Raw genomic sequence first — 16,200 nt, 5'->3', positions numbered from 1 at the left:
TTTCCCTCTATACATCCCCCTTGCCTAGCTTCTCCGTGTTTCTACTCTCAAGGACTTGATCCATCGTTTTCAATGACTTAGATCATTATATGTATACATTTACTTGGTTTGTACATAATTACTTAGTTTACTATATATATGAAATTTAGTTCTTCACCTTCTCGGTGCCTTGTTAGCCCTAAATTTATTACTTCAGATCCTTGTTTATTAAAGCTTGTTCGCTGTATTATGTTTCTTGTAAACCGATGAGATGTTCCCAACGACTGTCGGTATATAAAATTTTCAAATAAATAAATAAATAACGGCATGGGATAGTACATAAGAAATTGCCATGCTGGGTGAGACCAAGGGTCCATCAAGTCCAGCATCCTGTTTCCAACAGTGGCCAATCCAGGCCATAAGAACCTGGCAATTACCTAAACACTAAGAAGAAGTATGGGATAGTAGGAGATGTCCTTTTATGGATTGCAAACGGATTAAAAAACAGGAAACATTAGGATTAAATGGTCTGTTTTCTCAGTGGAAAACGATAACCAGGTGAGTGCCTCAAGGATCTGTACTTGGGCCAGTGCTTTTTTTTAATTGAAAATTTTATTGAATGTCTCAAAAATACAAAATGCACAAAAGTATAGTAAGCATAAAGAACAGACATTCCATAACTAACTATATCTTACCATAAAGTCCCCCTCCCCCCACCTGCACTACAAAATAGGTACAGTATAAACAAAGAAGGTTAATGTGCAGTAACAATAAAGAGTAAGAAACCCACAGTAGAATAACAATGGTGCTAGTAAAGTCAGCCTCTAGGTGTCAAGAAAACAATTGAATAGCACTATGATATAGTCAATAAGAAAGCGGCGTCTATCGCAGTGGTTCCCAACCCTGTCCTGGGGACCCCCCCCAGCCAGTCAGGTTTTCAGGATATCCACAATGAATATGCATGAGAGAAAATTTGCATGCACTGCCTCCATAACACAAAAATTGGAATAGTCATAAAAAAATATAGTAAACAAGGTAAAACATTCATTTTAATAATGACAATGTGACCCAGCCATGAGAAATGCTTCCTATCCCACTTCGCCAAATCCCTGTCAATAGTTATCACTAAGGGAACATAATTTAAGGAAAATAAATCACTGCCATTAGGCCCCAGTTGAATTCCCAGATACTTAAGTGAGTGCTTGGCCCACTTCAAAAGAAAATGCAATTTAATTTTCCGATTCTCAGCATCTCCCATTGCAATATTCAGAATCTCACACTTATCATAATTGACCTTAAAGCCAGAAACTGTACTGAACCTACCCATTTCTGTAAATAACACCCTCTAGGGAAGCATAGGGATCCGTAAGAGTGACCAAAATATCAGCGAAAATAAAAGCTTTGCAATGGAGATCTCCAACCCTTATGCCAGTTATCTGAGGGGACGTCCAAATATTGGATGTAAAAGGTTCTAGAAATAAAGCAAAAAGTAGTAAGGATAAAGGGCACAACTGCCTCGTTCCTCTTCCTACAGTGAAACGCTGGCCATATCCCCCATTGACTTTAACACAGGCCATAGGTGCATGATAAAGTTTCCTAATCCACTGCATGAAGTAGGGCCCGGACTGCACTTTTTCTAGTGTCTTAAAAAGAAAGGGCCAATGCACCATGTCAAACGCTTTTTCTGCGTCAACTGAAAGCAGAATAGAAAGAACCTTTTTTTTTTTTTTACACACCAGATGATATCAACAATTTTGCAGACATTGTCCACTGCCAGATGTTGGGGAATAAAAACAACCTGGTCAGCATGTACCAGAGCAGGTATGATCTTATTCAGATGTTCTGCTAAAATTCTGGCTAAAATGTTTTTATATAAATTAATAAGGGAAATTGGGTGGTATGACCCACAAAGGGATCAATCCCTCCCTGGTTTAGCAATGATGGAGGTACCAGCTTCATTGAAGTCATTTGGGAGGGATGCACCATCACGTATATGGTTAAACAGCTCTGTTAGGGGATCAACCAAGTAGGAAGCAAAATGTTTATAATAACTGCCAAATGAACCAATCAAAGCCAGGAGACTTGTCAGACGAGCATTTTAATAACGTTCAACATCTCTAGTGAGCTTATGGGACTATCTAAAAACTCCTGTTGCTCATTAGTGAGATGTGGGAAAGAAACAGTAGATAGATAGTCCACAATAGCATCTTCATCAATAGAAGTGTCAATTCCATAAAGAGAATATTTGCTATAGAATTCTGAGTAAACAATACTTTTAATTTCCGAGCAAGATAACTTCCAGCTTTGTTGCTCCCTTCATAAATGTTCTGTCATGCCAACTCGTTTGTAAGCCAAAAGATCAGCTTCTAATGCATTCAATTCAGCATGGGCGGCAGACAATTGCTGGAAAACCTTCTGGAGTGGGTCGACACATGAAGCTGGGACAATTTAGCAATTTTCCCTAGAACAGCTGTTCTTGATTGTTCTCTCTCCCTCTCACAAAAGGAAGCCCGAGAAATCAAAATGCCCCTCACAACTGCTTTAGAGAAATCCCATACCACCACAGGGTGTACTGAAGGCAGGGTATTCAAATGAAAGTATTCCTGTAGTTGGGAACCCAAGAATGTACAAAATTTCTCATCTTTCAAGAGGCTTTCATTTAAGCGCCAAAACTGTTGGCACATATCAGATTCAAGTAAATATAAGGCAAGCCAAATAGGAGCATAATTGGACCAAGTTATATTGCCTATCCCCACCTTACAAACCCTGTTTTGCAACATTCTATCTACTAGAAAATAGTCAATACGGGAATATGTCCCATGAAGGTGAGAGTTAAAAGTGCATACTCTAGACGTAAGATGACGTCTTCATATGTCCACTTTACTCCATTTAGATATCAGAGAGCTAAGCATCCGTCTTGCCCCCAGAACATACCTTATAGTTCCAGAGAAGTTATCCAATTGAGAATTACAGGAGAAATTGTAAGACCTCTGGGGATAGGGAAATACCTATGGTACCTGAATGTAATCCAATTTGAAGTGCTGTGAATAGTGGAATATAAATCTAAATAAATAAATAAATAAAATTGAAGTCTCCCCCCAATAATTAGCAATTCTTCCATCTGGGTCAATAAAATTTTGTCAAGGGTTAACTAAAAAGAGGATTGGTCGGAATTGGGAGCAAAATTGTTTATAATGGTAAGGACATTCTGACCCACCCAGGGATCTGCCAACTGAGAAAGAAACTCAGATATAAGCTGTCGGACACTAGAATACCTACACCTGCATATTTCCCTCCCTTAGTGCTAACAGCTAGAAATGTATGAGGGTAATCCTTTAAAGATAACACATATTCATGCCGCTTCCTTATATGAGTCTCCTCTATTAAAGCTATAGAGGCTCTATATTGAGATAGTTCTTGCAAGAGGAGACTACACTTCCTATATGTGTTAAGTACCTTTACATTAAGGGAAAGAACTCGCAGAGTCATCAAAATAAAATAGAAATACCAAGGACTGAGAAGACACCAAGAAGCTTATACTAAAAAGGAACCAAGAAAGTGATACTATACCATTGCAACCCCCCAAAGCTAAGAGAAATGCAGGAATTTTCCACCCATTAAACCCCCCCCCCCTATCCCCATATTTTCTCCCAGACTACCATTCGCCCTCGGTGGACTTCCCCTTCCTTAAGGGGCATGGTCATACAATCAAAGACCCAAGCTGCCCTTATTTAGCAGTGAAATAACAAAAGAAACCATCACAATAACATTGCTAAATAACAGCTCTCCCTTAATGCAGAAGTAATGAAATAACTTAAATGCAATAGGATAATTACAATACAATACAATAATGAATGTGTCCTGGATTAACAATGAGACAGGAAAAATTATTAGCCCTGGCCAGAATCAGGTCAATCATTTCCTGACTGGCACCTTAATCTTCGGCCCCCTTTTCCAGCCCATTGCCAATGTGGGAGTGCAGCAGACTTAACAGAGCTGTCGGCCATCTTTGTTACAGTAAAAGTCACTGGAAGATTCATATGCTGGAAAATCTCCATGGCCTCTGCGGCGATTTAATGCGGTAAGAGATGCCCTTCAACATGATGTTAAGGGCAAATGGGAAAGTCCAACGAAAATGGACATTCTCTGTTCGAAGCATGTTGGTAATGTCCTTCAGTTCAAATCGCTTGCGTAGAGTAGTAGGCGCTAAGTCATTAGATGAGGATATTATGCCCCTCCCAGGTTCAATCATTTTGTTTGCAAGCCGCAGCATAAAGTTGCACTTTGAAAGCATAGCTGTGCAGACAAAAATTAATGTCCCATGCTCTATTGTCTGTCTGGGATCCGGGAACTCTGTGACTTCTTTCAATTTTTAATCGCCAACTGCAATGCCGATTCTGAAACATAGTCGACATCCAATATTTTAAGTAAGAGATCACATACTGACGACGTGACTTTCGTACAGTCAGTATATTCAGGTGGCTCTGGAATACCCCTAATCCGTAAACTGCACCACCTAGAGTGGTTTTCTAGATCCTCCAACTTTCAGCCAGAATACCACATTCATTTTGCAGATCTTTCTGTCCATCCATCAGTATTTGAAATGAATCATCCTTCCTTTCTACACACATATCTAGATCATCATCTCAGGCACCCAGGGCTGTCATGTCATCTCGAATTTCAGCGATCAAGGCAAGTAGGTCCTGTTTGAGTTTCATATCCGTTCACAATTTTATAAACTAGCTCCATAGTTCTTCCCGAGAAGGCATATCAGAGTAACCTGATGGGACAGACACCGAATTCGGAACGCCTTCAGATTCTCTTCCTCCTGCGTCAGTCGCGGCCTGCTCGCCATTACCCTCCTGCAGCTCCACAGCATGTTTGCTGAAGGAGAATTGCTTTAAATCTGCCATTTTTCATTTCGCAGCCATCAAAGATGTATAACAATCGGTATTATTGAAATACAAATCGTTGAGAAGCACGGATGGTAAGGCTATATGATGGATTAGCTAAGTGGAAGCAGGAGAGCTTCGGTCAAGCATCCATCTTAGTCAGTGACATCAGCAGCCCCTGGGTCAATGCTTTTTAATATATTTATAAATGATCTGAAAAGGGGTACGGGAATGAGGTGATCAAATTTGCAGATGAAAAAAATGATTCAGAGAGGTTAAATCACAAGTGGATTGTGATAAAATGCAGGAGGACCTTGCGAGAGTGGAAGATTGGGTGTCCATATGGCAGATGAAATATAATGTGGACAAGTGCAAGGTGATGCATATAGGGAAAAATAATCCTTGCTGTAGTTACACGATGTTAGGTTCCATATTAGGCATTACCACCCAGGAAAAAGATCCAGGCATCATAGTTGATATTAAATTGAAATCTGCAGCTCACTGTGTTGAGGCGGTCAAAAAAGCAAACAATGTTAGGAATTATTAGGAAGGGAAATGGCAAATAAAATGGAGGATGTCATGATGCCTCTGGATCGGTCCAGGGTGAGACCACACCTTGAATACTGTGTGCAATTCTGCTTACCACATCACAACAAAGATATAGTTGCACTGGAGAAAGTACAGAGAAGGATGACCAAAATGATAAAGGGCATGAAACGGCTCTCCTATGAGGAAAGTCTAAAGAGATTAGGGCTGATCAGCTTGGAGAAGAGATGGCTGGGGAGGGCGGGGGGCATGATAGAGGTCTACAAAATCATGAAAGGACTTGAACGGGTTCAGGTGAATCAGAAATACAAGGCCTAGGAAGCACGCTATGAAGTTAGCAAGTAGCACAATTAACAGAATTTTCTCTGATTTGTTTTCCATGCAATGCACAATTAAGCTCTAGAATTCATTGCCAGAGGATGTGGTTAAGGTAGTTAGTAAAGCTGAGTTTAAAAAAAGGTTTGGATAAGTTCCTGAAGAAGAAGTCCATAAACTGCTATTGATCATATAGTAACATAGTAATGACTGCAGAAAAAGACCAAAATGGTCCATCTAGTCTGCCCAGCAAGCTTCCCAAGGTAGTAACTGCTACTCCGTGCAGGATACCCCCACGTTTCGGTTGGGTAGTAAATGCCGCTCCGTGCCAGTTAAGCTTTTTTATTTATTCCCATCCTCTAGCCTTTAGGAATCCACAGTCAATGCTTATTGCCGGCTTTAGTAGCATAGGATATAGTTAATGTTTGGGTAGTTGTCAGGTACCTGTCACTTGGATTGGCCACTGTTGGAAACAGAATGCAGGGCTAGATGGAATTTTGGTCTGACCCAGTATGGCATATCTTATGTTCTTATGTACTATTTCATGCCAGTTTCTAGAATATTGTCTGCCTTGTGATTGCTCGAGCTGATCTGCAGCCAAGCCAATGGCTTTGATTAAAAATATGAGTTGAAGTTTTCTTCAAAGCTTTTCCATTTCACTACAACACAATTAATTTATTAGGTGGTCATTGCATTAGGAAATAATGGGGCGTTGGTCCTCTCTTTGAGTTGACCTACCATTCATTAACCACTTCTTCATTATAACCAGGCCTTGGAAGCTGACAAATTAAAGCTGCCATCTAATTGGCTGAAGGGGCTTGCTCCATGATGTCACTCCTCTGAGTGCTAAAGTCCCCCAGTTTGTGTTTGTACTGCACAATGCAAATCCCAAAACAGACAGTTCCCTCTATTTTTTTGTGATTGTGTGTACAATATTTTAGCAGCAGTGTACAGATCGGAGGTTAGTGTTCTCCGAAACATCATTCTGTTTTCTTTTTCTTCTGAGCTCCTGCTGCATGAGTTGTGTGCATGTGTACAGCTCAGAAGGAAGATTTGGCTTAACTCCATGCTATTATTATTGAACAGCAATACCCCAACTACAAAATTGTCATCTTAATCTGGGTTTTGTATGATTTATTTTTTTTAGGTGTTATTAGACCTATCCTCTCAACTCTCCCTCAATGAGACTGAGGTCCTCATATAGAAAGTCACTTTCATATCATTTACCTCCACAGACTTGTATGAACTTCTTGAACACCCTTCTCCTCAAGGATATCTCCCTTATAATGCACACAAGTGGGAGGCAGCGATACTGGTAATTAACAACTGCTGTGCATTTCCGAGAGAGAGCGAAGAGAGTCAATTTCTTTCACCAAATCTGAGTAACTTCATCCAAGGCAACCACTACTACTGAAGTATTAAACAAAGGAAAAAGAAAACTCCATTCCACCTCGCCCAGGACAAAGAGATGACAACCCTTAGCCTCAGTGCTAGGACCAATGATTGCAGATGAAGACAACACCCTGGTGCCATGGTGAATCTGCTCATGGACAGACCACAAAAGCTAATGGAAAAAACAAGAGGAAGACTGAAGATTCAAAATCCCCAAGAACAGCTTTACAAATATTTATATTTTTTTATAGCAAATTTTAACCCATTCATTACCTGCTGTGGGCAGTTCACAGACCATATATATCGTATACCATCACAAGAAATACATTTAAAATAAAAATAAAAGTTATATTAAATTAAAAGCTTCACAAAACAGGTAAGCCTTAACCTACTTTCAAAAGACTCAATAGTCCTGGAGCAGCCGAATCTCCGGGAGGTCATTCCAAAGGAATGGGGAGACCCAAAAAAAGGATCTATTTTTGGTCTCCCTCAATCTGGCAGATTTCACGCCAGAGTCAACTGAGAAAAGTGTCCTTCAAACCTTAAAGCCCAAGGGGGAACATGTCTAGATATTCTGATCCCTCGCCATATGCTGCTTTGCACATCAGAGTCAATATTTTAATCTTGATTCTCTGATTAACCAGGAGCCAATGTAGAATTCTCAGTACAGGACTAACAAGTTCCTTAAGAGGCATTCCCAGTAAGCAAGCAGGCAGATGCATGTAAAACCAGCTGCAAGGCCCTCCGATGACGTGCCAGGAAAAATAGTGGAAAGTATTCTAAACATCAAAATCACAGAACATATAGAAAGACATGGTTTAATGGAACAAAGTCAACATGGCTTTACCCAAGGCAAGTCTTGCCTCACAAATCTGCTTCACTTTTTTGAAGGAGTTAATAAACATGTGGATAAAGGTGAACCGGTAGATGTAGTATACTTGGATTTTCAGAAGGCGTTTGACAAAGTTCCTCATTAGAGGCTTCTAGGAAAAGTAAAAAGTCATGGGATAGGTGGCGATGTCCTTTCGTGGATTGCAAACTGGCTAAAAGACAGGAAACAGAGAGTAGGTAAATGGACAATTTTCTCAGTGGAAGGGAGTGGACAGTGGAGTGCCTCAGGGATCTGTATTGGGACCCTTACTTTTCAATATATTTATAAATGATCTGGAAAGAAATATGATGAGTAAGATAATCAAATTTGCAGATGACACAAAATTTTTCAGAGTAGTTAAATCACAAGCAGATTGTGATAAATTGCAGGAAGAACTTGTGAGACTGGAAAATTGGGCATCCAAATGGCAGATGAAATTTAATGTGGATAAGTACACGGTGATGCATATAGGGAAAAATAACCCATGCTATAATTACACAATGTTGGGTTCCATATTGGGTGCTACAACCCAAGAAAGAGATCTAGGTGTCATAGTGGATAACACATTGAAATCGTCGGTTCAGTGTGCTGCGGCAGTCAAAAAAGCAAACAGAATGTTGGGAATTATTAGAAAGGGAATGGTGAATAAAACAGAAAATGTCATAATGCCTCTGTATCGCTCCATGGTGAGACCGCACCTTGAATACTGTGTACAATTCTGGTCGCCGCATCTCAAGAAAGATATAATTGCGATGGAAAAGGTACCGAGAAGGGCTACCAAAATGATAAGGGGAATGGAACAACTCCCCTATGAGGAAAGACTAAAGAGGTTAGGACTTTTCAGCTTGGAGAAGAGACGGCTGAGGGGGGATATGATAGAGATGTTTAAAATCATGAGAGGTCTAGAACGGGTAGATGTGAATCGGTTATTTATTCTTTCGGATAGTAGAAAGACTAGGGGGCATTCCATGAAGTTAGCATGGGGCGCATTTAAAACTAATCGGAGAAAGTTCTTTTTTACTCAATGCACAATTAAACTCTGGAATTTGTTGCCAGATCATGTGGTTAGTGCAGTTAGTGTAGCTGTGTTTAAAAAAGGATTGAATAAGTTCTTGAAGGAGAAGTCCATTACCTGCTATTAAGTTCACCTAGAGAATAGCCACTGTCATTAGCAATGGTAACATGGAATAGTCTTAGTTTTTGGGTACTTGCCAGGTTCTTTTGGCCTGGATTGGACACTGTTGGAAACAGGATGCTGGGCTTGATGGACCCTTGGTCTGACCCAGTATGGCATTTTCTTATGTTCTTATAGCATTGCAATTAAACATCAAAGGCCTAAATAATAACCCTGAAATCACCTCTTCCTATAACATTTCAATTTCCACAATTTCTGCAGCCTTAAAAAAAATAATAAAAAAAAAAAATCAGCTCGTACTACTGATAATTGCTGAGGCTGGAAGGAAAAATCTGGCTTGATCTGCGACCAAGAGGCACAAATCATTCAGGGAAACTTGGGCTTGAAAAATATCCATCCTCCCCCTTTGAGATTCCAAGAATCTCCATTTTGGATATATTTAATAAAAGATTATTCAAACTCTTGCAAGCATTAATTCTACTAAGCACTTCTTCAACAAGAACAAAAGTTGCCTGAACAGTCCTATTCACTAGACAGAGCAGCTAATATCATCCACATAATCCATAAAAAGGGTCCTTCACTTTAAATCGATTTTCACCCATAAATGCCCAGATTTTTCCAAAGCTGATAATTATAATCCATTTATTTATTTTTTTAAATTTTTTATTTAAGGGTTTTTTATATACCGAAGCACGTTTGGAACATCACCTCGGTTTACAGTAAAACATAAACCGATATTCACCCTAATTTTAGGATGATTAAAAAGTTGTGCTTCAGATGCACTATTTCAAGGCCTCCAACCACTGCAGGAAGCCAGTATGGGCCAAAGTGCATTCTGTGTTTCAAGTCTTACCCATGCCATGTTTCGAGTCCTGCCTCCTGACCCCCAAGCAGCCAAAGTGCCTGATGTCTGGTGCCACAAACATGTTTGAAGCAGGTCCTGTATACCAGAAGCAATTTCCAGCAGGCTCCCTGGTGGTGCACAAAAGCAGAATTGCAATGCTGCAGAGCACAGGAGCCTCAATAAGCTTTCTAGCTAAGGAGAGAAGAAAGTGCCTGGAACAACTACTGGTAAGGATGAATACTGTTGCAGTGCAGGGGTGGGGAGAGGGAGAGAGAGGGACATGCTAGGCAGGAGATGGGGATGCTGCTGAGTGGGTGGGAGAATCTGCTTAATATTTTGTCCTGGCTTCTGTTCAGCAAAATAAACTCAGATATTTACCCAGAAAAATGAGTCTTTTTCATTTGATTTTCTCCTGTTTTTGTTTTTGTTTCATAATAATCCCTGATAAATTCCCAGGAAAAATAAAGAATAGTAGAAACCGAAAATGAAAGTCCTTAACCATAAAATAAACTCCTAGTTCTTGCAGCAATTGACAAAAAGGGAACAGATAGAGATTAAAAAGCACTGGAGACATAAAGGAGCCCTGGGAAATACCAGAAGTCACCAAATTCCAGGAGGAACTATTCACCCCAACAAGAACCTGTTACTTACAGTCCTACAAAAAGGAGCAGAACCAACAGTTCACTGTACCTCCTATTCCCAGACTTTAACATTGATAAACCCTGCACTACCTCTGTTAAGACCAATAACAAAAATATTCCAAGCAAGCCAAGCCTTCAACGTAAAGTTGGTCTCACCAGACTGAAGAACTGGCTGCAAATTAGCTCAGATCTTGCCCAATTTATCATTGAAATAAACAGCAAAACTATTACAATCAACTATCTTTGACTGTAGATTGTTCAGTTAGATGAGTCACTAAATCAAATAAGGCTTGTGGTCAGTTCAATGAGGCTTGGAACTGCCTCTGTAATTCCTCACTTAAACTGCCATTCACAAGAAAATGTCTCAACACCTCATGTTTACTCTTCCGCCATCTCCTTTCTGCCTGTTGCTTGGCCCGCTTTTTCTCCACTAAGGACGTAGAGTACCAAGAAACCCGCTTCCACGCCAAAGGGAGAGATATCACCTTAACTGGCACTATTCTGTCCAATACTGTCTTTAGATTTGTTTTCAAAGATTCCACAAATGTATTAGTGGAGCTATGGACTAAATTGCCATTCACCTCTTCCCACACCGTTCTAAAAGATTCTAAATTCCCAAAAACCACAGTCAGTTTTAGAAAACCTTGCTCTTCTGATCACTTGCGCAATCATCTCTCTAAGGAATTAACACAACTAGACCTATCAGATGCATCAGCCGCCATCAATTCCTGGTTTAATATCACAAAGGAGGTAGCAGATCAAACCTGCCCCCTAACGACTAAGGTAATACACCCCTCTCTGGACAACAGAAAACCATGGTTTACACCAGAGCTGAAGTCCCTCAAGCAAGAGCTCAGAAACAAAGAACATAGATGGCGCAAAAGCCCCTCCTCGACATCTCTGGCTATCTACAAATCCTCTCTCAATGCCTATAGGACGACCATCCTCAGAACTAAGAAAGACTTCTTCGCAAAAAAAATCCATCATTTCAGCTTTGACTCCAAAGCTCTGTTCTCATACGTTTCGACGCTCACCAAACCCACGCCTCTGACTATACCAGACGACCAAGCACTCAACAAAGCCTCGGAACTCGCTAAATACTTCAAGGACAAAATTACCAAACTCATCAACCCCCTCTCCGCTTCCAATCCCCCTCCCCCCCTCCTCATTTCCTCCTCATCACATTGCCACTTTTGAAGCTTTCGAACTCACATCATCTCTTGAGATAGAAAATATTCTCAAGAAACTTAAACCCTCCTCTCATCCCTTTGACACCATTCCTTCTAACCTACTCTTCTCCATCCCGAACACCATTGCTCAGCCCATCTCTGATATCATTAACTGTTCCCTAAAACAGGGTTTAGTTCCAGACTCTCTCAAGCTCGCCATTCTTAAACCTCTTCTAAAAAAACCTAACCTTTCGACCGCTGACCCTGCAAACTTCCGCCCCATAGCCAATCTGCCTCTTATAGCTAAACTCATGGAGAAAATAGTCAATAAACAACTTTCGGAGTCCTTGGAGGAACACAAGTTTCTAGCCCCATCTCAGTTTGGATTCCACAAAGCTCGAAACACAGAATCCCTTCTAATTTTTCTCACAGATTCCCTCATCTTGAACATGGATAAAAAACAACCCTTTCTACTGGCTCTCCTGGATCTATCTGCGGCCTTCGACACAGTTAACCATGCAATTCTCCTAGACCGTCTTGAGGACATAGGCATCTCGGGATCAGCTCTCAACTGGTTTAAATCCTTCCTCGGCAGCAGGTCCTTCAAGGTCAAAATAAACAGCAACCTATCTCATCCTATCAGCTCCAACCTGGGAGTCCCCCAAGGATCTTCCCTTTCACCTACCCTGTTCAACATTTACCTTCTCCCTCTCTGCCACCTTCTCAACAATCTAAAGATCACACATTATCTCTATGCAGATGACGTGCATATTCTCATCCCAATTTCGGATTCACTACAGAAAACCCTAACATTCTGGAATAGTTGCCTCCAGTCTATCAACTCCCTCCTCTCCAGTCTCAATCTTGTCAACACCAACAAGACAGAGATCCTCATCATCTCCCAGGATGATAACAACCATCTCACCCACACTCGAATCTCTTCGCTCTCCACCAACATCAACCACTCGCCCTATGTGAGAGATCTTGGCGTTCTCCTGGACTCCCAGCTCAACCTCAAAAAATTTGTAAACACCACCACCAAGGAATGTTTTTTCAAACTTCAGGTCTTAAAAAAACTTAAACCCCTCCTACATTTCCACAACTTCAGAATGGTACTCCAAGCGATCATCTTTTCAAAAATTGACTACTGTAACTCTCTTCTCCTCGGCCTTCCGGCTAACACCATCAAACCTCTACAGATGTTACAGAACTCAGCCGCCAGGATACTAACCAACTCAAAAAAAAAGAGATCACTCACATCCATCCTCCACAACCTCCATTGGCTTCCCATTAAATTCAGAATCCTCTATAAAATCCTTACCATAATCCACAAAGCGTTGCACAACCTCTCCCCTCTGGAGCTGACCATCCAACTGCGTCCTCATACCTCCAGCAGACCTATCAGAAATGTTTAACAAGGCACGTTATACACTCCTCCTGCTAAATCATCTCTAAGGAAATGAGCCCTATCTACAGCGGGCCCCCCTCAATGGAACGCACTCCCTCCGGACCTTCAACAAGATCCATGCCCCACATCATTCAAAAAAAACCTTAACACGTGGCTTTTTAGACTAGCATTTCCTGATTGATCCTGCCTACGGAAGACCTGCCAACCAGTCTTAATCTTCCTTCCCTCACAGTTATTATATTTCCTTCCACCAGTGGTCCCTTGCTCTCTCCTAGCATCAGATTTCTATTAATTCCTCCCAACCCCAGAATTTTATGCAAGCTCTACAGCACAAAAATCGTTCTCTAAAGACGATGACGCACCGTTCAGCGTTTGGATCCGCCGAGCCTGTATCCTCTACTGAAGTTCACGTTACAAATTTCACTACTACTCAAGTCCTATGGCTATCTAAAGCTCTACTCCTCCCATTCGCCACATGATTTTACTTTATTCCTTCTGGCTCAGATATTGGTTAACTCATTATTCAAGTAGCTTTTATTAAATATTTATTGAACACTTATTTAAATACATATTGAACGCTTATTCACCCCCAGTGTTGTCCCTCATAGGACAACCTGAAGCCCCAGTCACCATGTTATTTGTACCACAGTTATGTTTATACCCATGTATTCCATGTTACATTCCCAGGCGATGTTAAGTTCACTGTTAACCAGATTGTTCTATGTAATGCTCCCATGCGAAGTTATGTTTACTGTAAACCGGTGTGATTTGTATTCTTTACAAGAATGTCGGTATATAAAAGTTAAAAATAAATAAATAAATCGCACCTCTAGAATTCCATTTAATACTCTTATCAGAATTAAAATTGGGCTCCACAGGTGGTCAGAAAGGGACATGCAAGACTTAACATTTGCCTCTATTATGCCAGCCAGGAGCATTTTGCCACACAATGCCCCAAGAAGCCAGGAAACTTCAAAGGGTTGACCGGAGAGGCAACTCTTGGCTTTACATCAGCCTCTCCACAGATGATATTGCCCATTTGTCTTCAGTCCGCCTCTGTGGAATTATCTTCCAAAATCATCCTAGACTCTGGGGCTGTGGGCAATTTCATAGAGACAGCCATAGTGCAGCAATATAATTTGCTGGTGGTTCCTTTGGTGCCTCCAGTAAGGGTTTCCTCCGTGTACAGAGAACCTCTCCCTAGTCGCCTGATGTTAATGACCACTCTGCTGACCCTGCAGATCAGAGCTCTGCGTAAAGAACAGCTCTCCTCCCAAGGCCAATAAACCCAGTTATCCTGGGCCCCTTTCTGACCACCTGTGGTTCTTCTTTTCCCTCTGCTCCTTATCCTCCCATCCTGGATCACCACTCAGTTGTGATAAGCACTGATTAGATTGGTGGTGTGATATAATAACCCTGGGGTTTACTCTTTTCCGATCAAGCACAATCCCACTATCAACTGGCAGACACTGGAAATCTCTCGCTGGGGACCGCTGTCATCAGAAGTGTCTGTCTACAGTCTCTCCACCTGTGCCTCTCGCCAGAAAACATATACCAACTATCCCAGGATTCCCTTCACCATATGTCGCTTTCGCTGTTTTCAGCAAGAAGCATTTATTTATTTATTTATTTTTAGATTTTTATATACCGGTGTTCCTATATGAAATAAAGATCACATCGGTTTACATTGAAACAGAACATGAAAATTGCCAAAAGGCATTACATAGAACAAGGTTATGAAACTTGGAACAGAGTACATAAGTTCAAAATTTAACAATAACGTTGTAACATTGATGACCAAAAGATAAAGGAAAGAAAAAGACTTAAACAATTAAGTTGACAGGTCTTATTGAGCATAAAAATTATAACGTATAAGTGAGAAAGTCTCAAGTGTCCTGCAGCAAGAGATTAGATACCGAAGTAGGTAGTGGTATGGAAAATGGGGGTTTGTGAAGAAGATATGCTCTTGCTGGTTGGAGGGGAAAAAATGATGATCATGGTCCTGGAAAAGCTTGGCTAAAGAGCCAGGTTTTAAGTTTTTTTTTGAATGAAGAGTGGCAGAGCTCAAGCCGAATGTCTGGTGGAAGCATGCAGAAATGCTGTCACCACACAAGTCCAACGACTGCGCTTTTGACCTCTTGCCTGGTAAGATGCCTCCCAGAAGCCAGATTTATCTGTTGGCTATGCTGGAGACCAAGGCCATGTCGATATATATCAAAGAGAATTTGGAACAGGGATTCATTTGGCCATCATCCTCACCAGTGGGAGAGACAGGATGGGTCTCTTTGATCTTGTATAGATTAGAGAGGTTTGAATGCCATCACATGCAAGAACCAGTACCCTTTGCCACTCATATCAGAACTCTTTGACTGCCTGCAGGAGGCGAAGATCTTTACCAAGTTGGACCTTCTGGACACCTGCAATCTTATTCACATCCATGATTGTGACAAATGGAAGCCTACTTTTAATATTCAGGACGATCACTATGAGTATTGAGGGAGGATATGATAGAGGTCTTTAAGATCATGAGAGGTCTTGAACAAGTAGATGTGAATCGGTTATTTACACTTTCGAATAATAGAAGGACTAGGGGGCATTCCATGAAGTTAGCAAGTAGCACATTTAAGACTAATCGGAGAAAATTCTTTTTCACTCAACGCACAATAAAGCTCTGGAATTTGTTGCCAGAGGATGTGATTAGTGCAGTTAGTGTAGATGGGTTCAAAAAAGGTTTGGATAAGGTCCATTACCTGCTATTAATTAAGTTGACTTAGATAATTACCACCGCTATTACTAGCAATGGTAACATGGAATAGACTTAGTGTTTGGGTACTTGCCAGGTTCTTATGGCCTGGTTTGGCCACTGTTGGAAACAGAATGCTGGGCTTGATGGACCCTTAGTCTGACCCAGTATAGAAATGTTTCTTATATAATCCAGCTCCTTGCCCTGCTCCAGTCTGTCTCTTGTCTGTTCTGGTTCATCTCTCCTGCCTTGCCCTCTCTTCCTG

General features: G+C 41.0%; 1 protein-coding gene across 1 annotated transcript in view; it reads right to left on the bottom strand.

Annotated features, from left to right (window-relative positions):
- HPN (hepsin) overlaps positions 1-16,200 on the bottom strand; it is a 133,040-nt gene that overhangs the window by 115,833 nt on the left and 1,007 nt on the right. The window contains exon 2 of the mRNA XM_029576764.1: positions 13,106-13,182. Coding sequence (XP_029432624.1) covers positions 13,106-13,169 — 64 coding nt within the window. The 5' untranslated portion in view covers positions 13,170-13,182. The remainder of the gene's footprint in view (positions 1-13,105; positions 13,183-16,200) is intronic.

This window comes from Rhinatrema bivittatum, chromosome 14 (assembly GCF_901001135.1).
Source record: "Rhinatrema bivittatum chromosome 14, aRhiBiv1.1, whole genome shotgun sequence".
In the NCBI taxonomy this organism is placed as follows: Eukaryota; Metazoa; Chordata; class Amphibia; order Gymnophiona; family Rhinatrematidae; genus Rhinatrema; species Rhinatrema bivittatum.
Note: the sequence above shows the minus strand (reverse complement) of the source record. Positions and strands in the feature narration are given on the sequence as shown.